The sequence below is a fragment of the Symsagittifera roscoffensis genome, chromosome 6, assembly GCF_963678635.1.
Source record: "Symsagittifera roscoffensis chromosome 6, txSymRosc1.1, whole genome shotgun sequence".
Lineage (NCBI taxonomy): Eukaryota > Metazoa > Xenacoelomorpha > Acoela > Convolutidae > Symsagittifera > Symsagittifera roscoffensis.
In genome coordinates this window covers 19,448,542-19,464,941 of record NC_087067.1, presented here as the reverse complement: position 1 = coordinate 19,464,941, position 16,400 = coordinate 19,448,542, and the positions used below count along the sequence as shown (strand labels likewise).

The 16,400-nt window shown below is 48.3% G+C and overlaps 1 protein-coding gene across 1 annotated transcript in view; it reads left to right on the top strand.

Annotated features, from left to right (window-relative positions):
* The first annotated feature begins 12,773 nt into the window (after positions 1-12,773).
* Positions 12,774-16,400, top strand: part of LOC134848635 (neurogenic locus notch homolog protein 1-like) — a 99,103-nt gene continuing 95,476 nt past the window's right edge. Inside the window, exon 1 of the mRNA XM_063866154.1 lies at positions 12,774-12,908. Coding sequence (XP_063722224.1) covers positions 12,774-12,908 — 135 coding nt within the window. The remainder of the gene's footprint in view (positions 12,909-16,400) is intronic.

Sequence of the window (16,400 nt, the reverse complement as noted above, 5' to 3'; positions counted from 1 at the left end):
TATCGCTGAATCGTCTTTCGAAATCAATGCTCGTAGAGCTTCCATTAACTCTAGCTCCTGTTCTCGTGATTTCGAGTCATTACTGGCTTCATACTCCGCCTTTTTGATGCCCATCAAGCACCAAGCCAGTCGTACTTGCAGATCAGTTCTCACGCAAGGATGAGCCAGGTATGCTGCCACAGTAGCAGGTGCCTTCATCGTCTCATCGAAGTATTTCTGGAGGGCCGCCCTCCAAGAAATTTCTAGCAGTTTTTCCAATCCAATTTCGTTCGCTTCTGATGACATTACTGTGCCATACTCTCTTCGATTGAAGTTAGAGTTCTCCGTAAGCCCTTTCAGATATTCTTGCATGGCCCGCTTTTCACTCCAAGCCATCAGGTGCCCTCTCGCGGAGTTCCTCGCTTTCAACATCTCCACATAACCCCCTGCCGGATCTCCCATGTGGACCGATTCCGGCACAGTTATTCGACTGTACTCGACCACGTCGAGTTGTCCTTCCAGTTTCAACTTGGCCATGTTGATCCGCGAGGGCCTATAATCTTCAAGTCCTCCAGATCCACATTGACTGATTACTTCCATTTCTAACCTAGTGTCTGCCAGGGTTCGCGCCGTCTTCTTTGACATTGTGGCGGTTACGGTCAGACCTGCCAAGAGCATAGGGGGTATCAGATTCTCTTTTTCTCCCCCTGTCAGCGTTGCGCTATCTCCTTGCCCGCTCTCGCCTGAACGACCTGCGCTCGTTAAAGAGGTCACCACTGCGCTGGCTCTCGACTTCACCACTCTCGGGTTCATGGCTCGACTTCCTGTTTTCCCTTTTAGTCGCTTCAGCCCTTTCCTGGCTCGTCTGACAGGTAATTTCTTTGCAACATGCTGATCATCGGCACTGTCTTCTGTTACTGACTCGGTCAGAACATCCGACTCCATGGCGCTCACTATTTTTTCCAGGACCTCACGCATGATGGATTGGTTCAATCCCACCTTCATTATGGACTGCGTCCCATATCGCCTTATCACGTCCCAAGATTTCTCCATGAAGTTTACTCGGCTCCAGATTGCTCCTGTCTTGCCTTCCAACTCCATTTGATATCTTTCCCATTCTTCTTCTGGTAATGTGCTGAGGAACGATATCTTCATTGACTCTTCGATTTTCCTCCTCCTTGGTGATTCATAAAGCAGTTTCTGCGGATCCCTGCTTCGGCACTCTCTAGCCTGGCTTATTGGGTCTGTCGGAGATAGATCGGCCGACGCCTCCTTTGTAGGAGACATGAAGGACGATGGTGCCATTAACAATAAACTCCCATCGACTTCCCCATCGTCATCTTCACTGAACCGGTACTCTAGCAAGTCCCTTTCCAACGCTCCTAGATCGAACGTCGGTGAGCGACCGGGTGTTTAAAGGTCCAAAGGTATTGTCATGAGGCAATCCATCCAGGTCTGCATGTCGGAGTGAGGTCGAGGAGCTGAATTTCTCCTGTTCTGCTAGCAGCCAATCCACGCCCGGTATCCGATAAAGTCGCGACACTGTGGGACTTTCACCGCCAGTCATTCTCATCGCATCTTCCCGACACGTCAAGGTATTCATATTCAACTTCGCCGACATGTCCGTCTTATACTGACCCCAATGGCTAGGATCTGATCTATTCCAAAGCAGCCTGCTGCCTGATTCAATTCCCTCCGCTGGCACGGTACTTGTAGACGGTCCTGCCGTCGACGCAGGATTTGTCGTGGCAGGCGAATCATTCCTCCTAGACGCGGTCTGGGAGTTGTTTCTATTACTCTGCTCCACCGATCTGCCGAGTCGGCTTCCAATCGACTGCGGCCTGGGAGGAGGAGCAGTCCCCAGCCTGTCTCTCACGTTTGAGCTCGGAGCGACGGTTACGGCTCCAACGGTCTCCGTTGCCAAGGGCCCTAGACGGTTGGCGAGGGATTCGGGCACGGTTGCCCTTATTCTACTCCCTCCGGTCAAATTGGTCCGAGCCAAAGAACCGGTCGCCCTCGACTCTTGCTCCACTTCTCTCAGTTGCGTCTGAAACACATCGTTAATCCAATGCCTCCCTCGTTGGGTATTGAAGTGCACTCCATCTCTGGTGAGCTCGATGTGATCAGTCATGCGTAGCATATTTTCGAGATCCAGGAGTCGCAACTCGCCAGGATTGTTTCTCACCAGACTGCGGGTCATTTCATTCCACCGCGTCACGTTGCCATTCATGAAATCTGCAGCTATAGTGCCCACCAAAGGATTTGGTGGTATCGTACACAGGATCACGAGCTTGGGTCTATACTTTTCTTTCAATTCGTTCAATAGGCACACCAATAGAGGTTCCCACTTGTTCTCCGGAGTCACGGGGGCTCTCGAGACGTCATTGGTCCCCAGCATTATTATTAATGTATCCAAATCATCCTCGCTCTGGAACTCCATCATTTTGATGACTTGAGCCACTGAGGCTCCTCCAAAGGACAGAATGGTAGTCTGACCATAGACGAAGATCTCATTCAGATCTCTCACCAAACTGTCTCCAATGATCAAATGGCGACTCCCTGGGGGAATTACTTGGTCGTTCGTGGCGGGGTTCCAGCTCATGTCATTCAGGCAGGCTCGAGGATGCTCGGCTGGCACTTGCGTGAACTGATGACGTGCCATCAGATTCTTCCTGATGTCTACCACGCGAGACTTCTCAAAGACTCCACCAGGCGCAGAACACGCTATCGTGCGGGTTGCTCGCTCCGAGCTATTTGATGAATGATCACGACGCTGGGAAGGAACGATCCTAGCCAGTGTCCGCTCAGTGCCTCTGTTGATCTCATCCATCGCGGCTCTGGCCACTTGGTTAAATGATTCCTGAAATTGAGGAGCTAGATAGGTGTCAGAAGGGTCTGGTATCGTAAACCTCTGACTCGAAGCAGACGGTCGTGTCTGCTGAGGAGCCTCGGGCCCCCTTGATGCACGCAAATCCAGAACCTCAGGTCCTCTCGATGCGCACAGCTCCTGCGCTGTTGTCCTGGGGCGTGTGTCGTTAGATCCCTCCGAGGACCTCATGCTCGCCAGGATTTCCGGTGACACTTGGCTCACCTTCGCCATATACAGCTCCTTCAGGTGCTTTATCTCATCCTCCTTGTAGGCCACCTGCAGATCTTCAAATTTCTTTTTCCATTCGTCTCTCTCCCGAGCTATGGCCCTGTACTCCTGAAGTTTGGCACATAGCTCACTCTGATCTCTCTCCTTCTTCTCCAGTGTCTCAATCGTCTCCGACGTCTGGATCTCTATCTCGCTCACTCTCACTCTCTTTAGGGGAGGAGCAGCTGTTGGAGAGTCGACAGAGTGTGACGGGCCTGGCCCATCACTTTGTCTCTTCGCTCCAATGAGTGGCTGCGCAGGTTGGACGGGCAAGGACATCTCACCTAGCCGGTGGTCCCTTTGCTCACCTAGTCCTGGCTCACGAGCCAGGTCGTGGCCAGACATTTCTCCGCGCCTCCATCTCATCAATCGGTTTCGGCCTCTCTCGGCGGTCCCGGACTCACCGAAGGCCAACATCAACACGACTTCTGTAGGGCGATTCCCTCGACCCTCTCTTCCCAGTGCATTGAGGAGTGCGACCACAAACATCGCCAACCCCGGGTCTTCTCGTGTAAAATTACAATCGATCAGCCGCTGATAGATCTCGTCTAGAGTCGCTCCTAGACTCGCTGAGAGGAATTCCATGAGTTCGTTCGTGTCACCCATTTCTTTTCGTGTTGATTCTTCTTGTCGTGTCGTGTAATTTCTTTCTGTCTCCTCTGATTCAGTGTTCAGTAAACAATTTTCGATCAATCAAGATCTAAAAAACAGGTCGCGACTTAGAACCATCATTTTTGGATGCAACATCAATCAATTCTTTAAAACTCTCCATTGAAATTCTCTTCACAATTCTGATTTAAAATTTAGCACCAAGGTGGATCGTCCACCTTTATCTTTGTCAGAGTAGCACGAATAAGCGCTGTCACCTTGATGACACAAACATAAAACATATCATAACAATAACATAACATAAACACATAAACATCACACACCTATACTATCATATAAAAACCTAATCCCTAATACTGTACCTAAAGCCTAACCTAAAACTTGACTCTAATTCTTATCGAGCAACTTAATGAAAACCACTTATCGCCGAGCGCAATTCTTAGCATATGCTCAGATAGTATTTTTTATGTAAGTAAACCTCTATGTCAGTCTCTGAAAATATCACATGCACAAGAGCGTACAACTCTCTCGGGTGTAGCTTCCCTCTATTGGGATCATAAACTGGCAACGAGAGAGAGGTCACACCTCTCTCAACCAGGAAATCCCTAAGTCGAGTCAAGGCCAATACCAAGCTCTCCGGATTCACGTGTTGCCTATCAGTAGCTTTCGTAACCAAAAAACACAAATATTTCCCTGGTATCTGTGATGCAACAGGGGGCAACGCTATCATTCCTCCTACACCCGGCCTCTGTTTCCACAAAAACTCGATATTCTTGTACTCTCTTTTAAAGTCGGCCGCTAGTGCTGTTTTGAAGCTTACGTCCGCAGTTATCGCTATGGCGCACGTGCGTTCCGTGAGTATGAAATCGCTGTCCGTTATAACGATATTGTTCGAATAGTGGTTCGGGAGATCAAAATACGATTCAAAGATTCGTCCAAAAGGTGGTTTCTTTGCATTCTCGCCCTCTGTCTCTAGTTCTCCGGTTTCCCTTGCCGATTTCAATTTTTTTATTATGAGATTTTCGGTGTGGGTGAGTCCTACCCCCACTCCCCGGACAAAAATATCCATCGACGTCCCCGTCGATCGCCCAAAGTCTAGGAGACCGAGGTTGGATTGTGGAACACGTAGAGGACCATCTGGGGCGACCCAGTTGGACTCGGTATTGTCATGACTGATGTATTTGACGCCGTCTCTGTCGACGTCCTGAATCGTCAGGATCGTCTCTTTTGGATCTGTCGGCAGATCGTGGAGCCATTCGAGCACGCGCAAGTTTGTTAGTTCTTGCTCATGAGTCTGTTCCGCTTCTGGTTCGAACTCCACTTCCGGTTCTGATCGATCGTCGATCCAATCTTGATCCATATCGTTCACAAGGTCGATTTCTTCTAGCATCGCTACTTCGTCCAGCCCCACCAGCGAGTCTATGACATCACTCACTACTATCCGGTCTACAACGAAGTCCTCGCCATGTGGATTGTATTTCTTCTGGTTTTTTCCCCTCTTACTTTGGCGTGTCTCCATAGTGAGCGGAAAGTCAGGCTGTATTCCTTTGTCAATTTCGGTTTGTTCCGGGCAATCCCAGTCTTCTTCGGCATAGGGTAGAGTTTCATCGTCCACCTCTACTCGCTCAGTCAACTCGAGATCCAGTGGTAGATCACAATTGTCCACCATCTCATTCCCGTCGTTCTTGTCGCGAGTACCCCTTTCATTCACTTCACAAGCAGGATCCACTATTAAATAGTCTCCCTCTTGCATGTCCGCTGGGATGCACCAATCCTCGGACGAGGCGTTGTGTGGTTTGATATTCTCGTAATGAGCCGCTCTTCCGGTGCTCAGCCGATAAAAACGACCTCCTTGATGCACCTCTGTTATCTGAAATGGACCACGCCATTTCTTTAATAGTTTCTTGGTTCCTTTTGGTGGAACCACTTCCTGGAACACCCAGACGTAGTCGCCAACTGAGTAGGCTTTTGCATCGGCTGTCCTTTCATCAAACCTCCTTTTTTGTCTAATCTGCGCCTGTTGCGTATTCTTCCTGCATAAGTCATTGAGGTCCTGTTGTCTTCTAATAACGTCCCGCACGTACGTTTGCGGTGCTGTCCTCTTCCCTTCATATTCAGGGTAGAAGAACGTTAACGGGAGTGCTTTTTCATGACCCGTCAGCATCATATGCGGACTTATTCCCGTGGTGGAATGCTCCGTGCTGTTGTAAGCACCCATCACTTGCGGCAAGTGCTTGTCCCAGTCATCCATATAGCGTGAGCAGTAGACTCTCAACATGGATACCAGTGTGCGATTCTGCCTCTCGACTAGGCCATTCGTTTGCGGGTGATAAGTGGTCGAGTGGGCCTGCGCTACCTGCGACCTTTTCATTAACTCTTTCGTGAGAGCACCTACGAATGCTTTGCCATTGTCCGATTGGAACGTGATGGGGCAGCCATGCCTTGCTATCCACACGTTTATCAAATGATCGCATGTTTCTTCTGCCGACGCTGTCATGCAGGGTGCTGCCTCCGCATACTTCGTAAAACGGTCGATCATTACCAGCACCTGATTATAGCCCGTTGCTGTCATGCAGATTTTCTGATGATCAATTTGCACCACTTCGTTGAAACCTGACGATTCTATTGACTGTAGGGGGAACCTTAGTTTCCTGGGATCCTTTGCCTGTTGACAAGACAGGCATGCGGCTATCCATTTCTCACAAGCCTTCTTCAATCCCGGCCATTCGAATCGTTTTTGTATCCTGTTATACACTTTGTCCATGCCTTGATGTCCCATCTGATCATGTGAGCGAAAGAGCAATTCAGTCTGGTATAACTGTGGTAACACTATTGAATTGTATTTATAAAGGACCTTGTCCTCCTCCTTGCGCTTACAGGCTACGATTCCGTCCTTATTCAGGTACAACAAGTCTTTCCTCTTCAGGTAAAATTGCTTCAGGATTTTGTAGCTGTCTTCTTCCAAGTCTCCCTTGTCAGGTGCTCCATTCTCGATCCATCTTTTCAGACTGCTCGTCATTCTATCATTTCGTTGAGCCCTCAGGAGATCCGACAGCCTGTACCTGGCTTTCAAATACGTCTTCACCACGTTCATTTGCCCACTCATTATCTCCGGAGCATGAGCATCGTCCATCAACTTGACACACCATATCTTTTTCAAAGGCGTCGCTTCTTGCACAGATGGTTCCAGATTGGTACGGACGACCGTACCATGTGGCAGCAATCTGGTTGGGCGTTTTGAAACTGCTATCAGCTCGAGCTCGTCTGCGGCATTATCTACCACAGTGCCCTCTTCATCTGAGGTGTATCTGTCCCTGTCTGGATCCTGATGTGTTTCTCGGTCCAGCCCACGCTGCTTCCAGTCTACCAATAAGGAGTGGATTGCGATCTCTGACACATCGGAATTGGAAGTTGTTTCAGACGTGTTGTCCCAGGACTGGGGTCTCGAGTCACCACTTGAAACGACTGATTCCTCAACATCATATTCCAAGTTGTCTGAGATGTTTCTTGACTCCCCGGACAAAACTCTGTCCATCGGTCGCTTTGAACCCGACTCCCCGGACAAAATTCTGCCCCTAGGTGGTCTAGTCAACCTCTCCCCGGACAAGTCGTCCTGCACGGGCTCAAAGGTGTCTGACTCATCAGAGGAGACGTCCTTGACTGGCTCGAAGGTGTCAGACTCCCCGGACATTGTCTCGTCCATGGACGAACAATCTGGGCTTGGCTCGTATTCCTCTTTTGCATCCGTGAAGTGCACTCTCCTCGTGAAGCTAGATTTCGACCTGATCCTGACTTCCTCAGTAGCTTGGTTTTGATTCGATGTTCCATATTCAGTGAACGAAGTTCTCAACAATACTTCTTTCGGCATCGAGGTCACCAGCTGGTTGACGATCGACCTGCAATCCCGTTCAACGCCTCGGCTGCGAATGGACACTGGCCTCTTCTCTGTTCTCTCGGTGACAGTCAACCTCTGCATGGTCTCCATCCATTCACGATTATGCCTATTCACTTCCCTATCCAACAAGTCACGGAGTTTTCCCATGACGTCCGGCGCCACGTTCACCGTCTTATTCAATAAAGCGATGCTGTTTATACCCAGCCTGGTCAGTTCTTGCTGTACCAAGTTGGATCGGACTAGCAGGTCCAACGGAACGGGTTCGCCTTTGGCTAAAAGCTTTATCTCCGCGGCCGTCTCCACTGGAAGGTCAGGGTGTCCAGGTATAGGATGTCCTGATTTGTCTAACCACCTAGTAAGTGGCAGCTTATCGTAGGTTTCTTTGTCCAGAAAGGAAAACCCCTCTTTGATCTCTGATTGGTTAGCCTGCTTCTCCTCGAGGCGCTCATAAAATTCTGTCTTTTTACTGAGGCTATCTGCGTTCTGGTGCTTGTCACGGGTACGGTGCTCTATGATCATGTGGTATCCATCCAAGCGCACGATCCAACGACCAATGTAGCTTTGATCCATCGAATAGGTTTTCAGCCAGGCAAGGGCACGATTGTCCACACGTAACTTGAATGGAGCACTCCCCAGGTAGGCCCTGTATTTTTCCACGAACGTGATCACAGCAAACATCTCCGCTTTTGGTGCGCCGTACTTCATCTCAGTGTCACTCAGGACTTTACTTCCATCAGCTATCGGACGAAGAACCGTTCTCCCGTTCCACTCCTGCTCTTGGTGAAGTATGCCTGATATCGCAACCACTGATGCATCCGTGTCCAGCACGAACATTCCCTTCTCCGTTGGCATGCCGAGGACCGGTGCCTCGCAAAGTTCACGTTTGATGTTTTCAAATGAGACTTGTGCCTCATCAGTCCAGGTGAACTTTTTGCCCTTGTTTCTCATCAATCTCTGCATGGGGTATATTTTGTCAGCATACCCCTTGATGAACTCACGATAATAATTGGCGAATCCCAGAAAACTCATCAACTGTGTATCTGTTTTAGGTGCCTTCCAGGTCAACACCGCTTCAACCGCTTCGGGATCTGGTCTCACTCCATGTTTGTCAACCAGGCGGCCCAAATACTTTATGGAATCAATGAGGATTTCACACTTAGAGGGTTTGCATTTCAGACCCGCCTGCTTCATGCAAGAAAACACCTCCTCCAACCTCTCTATGTGGTCTTCTAGGGTTGGTGTTGCAATCACAACATCATCGACATAACACATGATGAGATTCCCGTATTTCTTAGTGACGCTCGTGAGTGCCTGAGCCATCAGTCGCTGGAATGTGGCCGTCGCGTTGCACAATCCGAATGGCATCCTCTTCCACTGGAACAGTCCCAGCTCACACGCGAAACCTGTTTTCTCTCGATCTTGCTTTCTGAGTGGCACTTGCCAGAATGCTGAGCCCAAATCCAACGTCGTGAAGAACTTAGCGTCTCCCAGCTTGGATAGGCTCTCATCGATGCGGGGAATGGGGTATGCGTCTTTTATATAGTCACTGCGTTCAGATAACGGAAATCACAACAAAACCTGAGTTGCCCCCCTTTCTTTTTCGCCATGACCACGCCACAAGCCCATGGGGACTTCGACGGCTCAATCATGTCGTACTCCATTAACATTTCAATTTCCTTCCTACACGCTTCTGACTTATTTGGGGTCATTCTTCTCGCCCCTTCCCTATGAGGTACCGAGCCCTCTTCTATCTCAATCTCGTGCTCTATAAAATTGCAACAACCTATATCGGCCTTATGCTTTGAAAAAACGTCTGCGTTCCGATCTAGCACCGCCCTGAGCGAATCTAGTTCCTTGTCAGATATTTTACCCTTCAGATGTTCTATCTCAGGTAGGACAGGCCTATTCGCTGCTAACTCTGCTTCCGTCGGCCTCTCAGGAAAGTTGGAACAACTAGACAGCCCATCATCTGTTTCCGACTTCATTGAAAACAATTTCCTAGAAGATTTCAATTCAATTACTCTTTTAATTATACATTCTTGGTTCGCATGTAATGGACATTTAGTTACGTCAAACTTCTTCAAGTTCTCCACACTCAGAAAGTCTGTGTTCAGAGGCAAAGCGTAGCCAAGTTTCTTTCCCCTCTGTATTGTCACTGTTGTTGCTTCTGTGTTCAATAACACACTCACACACAGTCCGCTCTGAGTGAGGGAGAAGCTTCTTCCTAAAATAGCCGAGCTTTTACTGTTTGGATTTGGTACCAGACACACCTGTCTGTCATTGCTGAGTTCATTCAAGTTCCTCATCCTAATCGTCGCTACTACGGCTTGGTTCGGTTTTAATCTAACTTTTCGATCCAGAAAAATCGGCACCTTGGCCTGATTAATTAAGATCTTATTAAGGGGTCTTTTCTCATACTTTCTTTCAGGATCCTTGATCCTAATCAATCCGTCATTGAGATCAATCGTGACGTCAAAGTTGCGAACGAAATCCCTTCCTAGGATGAACTGGTCGGATTCATCCAAATTCTCTACTACTAGGAAGCTCATCCAAAGATGACTTCCTCCAAGCTGCAGTTAGATGATCGGGGTTCGTCCGGCGACATAGATCGCTCCCTGATTGGCAGCTGCCAACCTGATGTTTGTCGGTATGAGATCCGATCTTTCGAAACCCATGTCGGTCCAAGTTTTGACTGGCATGACACTAACTACTGCTCCCGTGTCTAGCAGTCCCTTTACTGAAAGTTGTCTGCCTTGCACGTCCAGAACGTGTGCGGCCAGATCTGCCTCGCAACCAATATGCACAGCATCTTGTTCGAGCATCGCGTTGTGTCCGATTCGTCTGACCTTCAGCTCCTCTTGACCAATGTATATCCGGCCAACCTGATCGTTCGCATCAGTTATGTGAGCTTTCGTGTAGATATTGATGCCATCCACGTTCATCAGAATCGGGTAAGGGCCATGGACATCGATATAATGTCCGTCCACTTTCATCAGCCTCGGACCTCCCGTTGTGAGCAGCGCTCGCACTGCCCTGGAGTCCAGTTTGGGATCCTTCTCCTTCAGGTAGTCGGCATAGATGTCCAGGTGGACCAGTGTAATCTCGGATGGCTCGCTCAGGTTCTTGACCACCTGGTGCCCTGCGACTGAGATGATAGACATTATTTTGGTCCCTGCCTTCGTCATGCCGAAAGTCTTGCCAGATATAACGTTCAGTTTTAGTCCCTGTTTCTTGGGCTCTTTTTCATCTTCTGCTCTTGTCGTCTTACTCAGGACATTAAGACTTTCCCGAAGATCTGTGCTCTCCAGCTCCGACCTTACCCATTGCTCCACTTCTTTCGTGGCAAGGTCCTGTTTGACATTCTGCAGCGCTGTCCTTGCCGCCAGGCCGTAATCCACCTTGAGTGGACTAGACGACTCTGCTTCGAGGTTCGAGGCTACCACCTCGTCAGGCCATGTCTTAACCTTTTTGGTCGCAAAGGTGCTCGGTGTCGTTTCCTTTCTCCGAGATTCAGCCTCGTTCATCAGACGTGCTCGACTGGCCTTGACACCCGAAAGCGCCTCTTCGTGGCGGGGATGTTTCGCGTCCGCTACTGAGTCCCAAAATTGAGTAAAATCCGACTTGAAGTGTCCCTCCAAATTACAGAAGAAACACCTCGGACCATATTTCATGATGAGCCCCCTGACGTACTCCCCATGATCCTCGTCGGTCGCGTCGGCGTCCTCAAGAAAGTGGCCTATGGCCTTCATGTTCTGTTTGTATGCAGAACACGCAGAAACGTGATGGTCCATCGAACCACAATTCGCGCACGACCTCCTCTTGTCCATGTCATCGCGAGGTTTGTACCAACTGGAATTCGCACCAGTGTTTGTCCCGCTATAGTTGCCATAATGGCTGTAACGGTTTTGCGCCCTCGGTTTTATGAGTAAATACTCGCGTGACTTCATACGCAAGTCGTCGGACGTGGGTACCTGGTCAAGCGACAGGGTGAAGTGAGTGGCCAACATCGTCTTCAGCTCCTCACTCCTTACTCCATCCATAAACTTCGAAGCAATCGCCAAGTTTCGCTCGGATATTCTCTCATCCGGGTTGCTTCTCCTCCTGAGCAATTCAAGGTCGTCCAAGAATTTATCTATTGATTCTTCATCTCTCTGACGCCTCTTCTCGAACTTCACCATGGCCTGGTGCCCTTGTACTCCAGAGCCGAAACGATTCAGCAGGATGTCGAATATCTTGCGAGCGCTGTCTCTCTCATTGGCTCTTTTCGCCATTACACAATTTAATGCAGTACCCTCCAGGTTGCTCGTCAGCGCGCTGCACTCTTGTTTCTTGGAGAGATTCTCTTCCTCAAAGTGTAACTTCATCACCTCTATCCAAGTATCAATGCAGCCGTCTGACTCGTCTTTATATGACTTCGGCTTTTTCAGTGTTCTTCTTGACCTCTCTCCTCTCTCGGTTGACTTCGAGAGCTTGGTGATGAATGTTTCAAGAGATCTGTTCAGAGGCTCAAACATCGAGGCATACATCGTTGTGTCTTGCGAGACTGTAGTCAGATCTGGTACTGAACTGACTTGTGGCACGGTTGGCAATCTTGTCTCCGGGGTGGCATCTGCCTCCGGCGGTACTGGATTCGTCCAGCCAGGCCTCTGCGGGGCTGCCCTTGGCCGCTCCTTGTTTCTATGTTCGTAGTTCGTTCTCGAGCCCTGCTGGGCTCTGGCACTGTTGCCCGTACCATCTCCAACATTCGCATGGCTTGAGCGCTCCCTTGAGTTGGAATGCTCCTGCCAACTACTCCCATTCAGGATCGCGTCAAGCTTCCGCATCATCAAGTCAGATTTGGCGTCTAACCTCTTCTCCAGGCCAGTCATCGTTTGGGCGTAGGTATTATCATGATCATTCAATAATCGCTCGATCTCTCTTGTCATCCTTGCCTCTCTTTCCTCTGACTCTTTGTTTGCCTGTGCCAGGCTCTCAGCCAGGCATTGATCGGTGTTATGAATCAATTGAGCCTGATCAAACCTCGCCTGCGACTTCACGTGCGTTAGCTCGTCTCTCAGATTCTCTTGACCCTTGTGAGCTCTCTCATCCACCTGATCTATTCTTTTAGTCATGTCCCGTCTCAGTTCATCCAGACCATTCATTACGCCAGCGAACATGTCACTTATGTCGCCAGTGGCCCCACATGACGGGGTTAGTCCCAGCGAAGAAGAGGTCAACGGCGGCTGCAGCCTGGTGCTTGATGACGCACCGCCTCTTAGCTTGCTCATCGACGTCATTAATCTGTCGAAGGTTGACGACGCTCCCATCGTTATCCCATCTGACATGGGCCTGGTCGGCGAGGTTGATGACGCCTTCCTGCTCATATCATTCCTTGGGCACGGTGTGAAGTTCACATCCGGATGGGTTATCTCCGGGTAGTCATCACTGGAAGTCAAACCTACAGTTGGTAGTGACGCCATGCGTTCGTCGTACAAGGACTTCCAACTCTTCTTGGCCTTCGAGAACGTCTGCTCTTCACCCGGACTCATATTCGACATCATCGCGTTGTTACTCTGTTTGGCCAAGGATGAGTGTGCACTTGTCAGATGTGAAGGTTCCTTTCTCCATTTATAGCTCTTAGTCTCTGATTTGGACATTCCCCTGTACAACACTTCCTCCCGAGGTTCGACCTCGGGACGCTCCGAGGTCTCCTCTGTCTTCTCGGCTTCCTCCCGTTCGAGGACCTCGTCTGGCTCAAAGTCGGGTCGAATGAGCGTTCGCTCCCCTTCGTCAAAGGGATCCACCAGCGTTTCGCTCGCAGGCTCGGCCTCGGCGCTCCGCCTTTGATTGCCATCGAGGTTTTTCTCGCTCCTTAGTTTCATTTCGCTCACTGAAAGATCAGGTTGACCCTTAGTCGATTCGTCTTCAGCAAACGCGTCGGAAGCGCTGCTAAACGAGGTTTGGCTACGCCTAGTTCTAAACTTCCGCGTGCTTCCCTTGCTTAGCCTGGGAATTTTAGTAGTCGATCCTAGCGAGTCCCTGCGTTGCATAGTTTTTATCAAAATGAAAGTATTCGTAATTTGATGGCAATGCAAACGTACCACAAACAAGATTTAGTTAAATCACTTAACGCTGCCTACTCGATTCCGTCAGTATCAAAATGTCTCTTAGATCTCTCACGACTAAATTAGTGACTCAGCTAAAGTTACACACAGAGTCTACCCAGTATTGATATAATGCTAACTCAACCCGGTTGTATAGTATAACAGTATCACTAAGTTTCCACAAGATATAATCGACACACAAAACACAATCGATAATCAGATAAGAATATCCTACAGGTGACAGCGACCTTTTGTCAGTATCAATTTATCGCCACACAATTTATCAAGTCACTGCTTTGTTAAAATTAAACAATCTTCGATAAAAAGCAGTGATGATTCAGAAATAGATAAATAAAACTTAGTCTTAAAGAAAAAGACTTCCCCCAATCGGAACGATCCGAAAGAACGAAGCCCAGGACACAGTCTTCTCAAGTGGGTGTGTATTTGCCTAATACACCCACCGAGGTCTTCTTTTGGGTGTCCTGCGATTGCCCGAGCTGTCCTACTAAGTAGCTCAAGGCAACCTCTTGGTCGAAAATTCGTCAAATCTATGAAAAAGCTCTCCCACACTCGGACTGCTCCAAGTGCACGAGAGTAGGGAACAATTCTTCTTCTCAAGTGGGTGTGTATTTGCTTAATACACCCACCGAGGTCTTCCTTTATTTGTTCCCGGATTGCCCGAACTTTCCTATTAAGTAGCTCAAGGCAACCACTCAACCAAAATCACAATCAAAAAAAATCTTGTTCGGGTACTTCTAATACACCCAATATAAACTCCAAAGTTGATCACGAATTTCCGGGTCAGAATGGGTTCTTATGACCCTGATAAGCACGCCTAATATCCTAATATGATCCTAATTAAATGGATATTTTCCGTTTCCCAAATTGCCACAGAAGGTTTACTCAAGTCTCTTACAAGGAGGGTCGCTAGAAGGTTTAAGACACTCCGGAGGGTTACCTCGGAGGGTACCTCAATCACTCAAGTTACTTAGGAGGGTATCTTAATCACCCAAGTTACTTCGGAGGGTCCCCCTAAATTTACTAAGGAGGGTCAATAAGATGCTTAATACGCTCCGGAGGGTCACTTCGGAGGGTACCTCCAAAATTTTCAAATTTTCTGATCTCACTTGGAAGGTTCTCCTACTAGCTTCAAAAAGCGTCAAAATAAGCTAAGGGTTCTAGGGGGAGCTGTTTCAACTTCTTAGGGTGATCTCGTGGAAATTTTCCACTAAGGAGGGTTGCTAAAGGGTTTAGCTGACTCCGGAGGGTCACTTCGGAGGGTTCCCCCAAAGTCAAGAAAAAAGGTTAAATCACCGCAGTAAAGCCTCTGAACAAGATTTAGTTAAATCACTTAACGCTGCCTACTCGATTCCGTCAGTATCAAAATGTCTCTTAGATCTCTCACGACTAAATTAGTGACTCAGCTAAAGTTACACACAGGGTCTACCCAGTATTGATATAATGCTAACTCAACCCGGTTGTATAGTATAACAGTATCACTAAGTTTCCACAAGATATAATCGACACACAAAACACAATCGATAATCAGATAAGAATATCCTACAGGTGACAGCGACCTTTTGTCAGTATCAATTTATCGCCACACAATTTATCAAGTCACTGCTTTGTTAAAATTAAACAATCTTCGATAAAAAGCAGTGATGATTCAGAAATAGATAAATAAAACTTAGTCTTAAAGAAAAAGACTTCCCCCAATCGGAACGATCCGAAAGAACGAAGCCCAGGACACAGTCTTCTCAAGTGGGTGTGTATTTGCCTAATACACCCACCGAGGTCTTCTTTTGGGTGTCCTGCGATTGCCCGAGCTGTCCTACTAAGTAGCTCAAGGCAACCTCTTGGTCGAAAATTCGTCAAATCTATGAAAAAGCTCTCCCACACTCGGACTGTTCCAAGTGCACGAGAGTAGGGAACAATTCTTCTTCTCAAGTGGGTGTGTATTTGCTTAATACACCCACCGGGGTCTTCCTTTATTTGTTCCCGGATTGCCCGAACTTTCCTATTAAGTAGCTCAAGGCAACCACTCAACCAAAATCACAATCAAAAAAAATCTTGTTCGGGTACTTCTAATACACCCAATATAAAATCCAAAGTTGATCACGAATTTCCGGGTCAGAATGGGTTCTTATGACCCTGATAAGCACGCCTAATATCCTAATATGATCCTAATTAAATGGATATTTTCCGTTTCCCAAATTGCCACAGAAGGTTTACTCAAGTCTCTTACAAGGAGGGTCGCTAGAAGGTTTAAGACACTCCGGAGGGTTACCTCGGAGGGTACCTCAATCACTCAAGTTACTTAGGAGGGTATCTTAATCACCCAAGTTACTTCGGAGGGTCCCCCTAAATTTACTAAGGAGGGTCAATAAGATGCTTAATACGCTCCGGAGGGTCACTTCGGAGGGTACCTCCAAAATTTTCAAATTTTCTGATCTCACTTGGAAGGTTCTCCTACTAGCTTCAAAAAGCGTCAAAATAAGCTAAGGGTTCTAGGGGGAGCTGTTTCAACTTCTTAGGGTGATCTCGTGGAAATTTTCCACTAAGGAGGGTTGCTAAAGGGTTTAGCTGACTCCGGAGGGTCACTTCGGAGGGTTCCCCCAAAATCAAGAAAAAAGGTTAAATCACCGCAGTAAAGCCTCTGAAAGCGGTCTACCTGACTTAAAACTAGGTTGGCTGACAC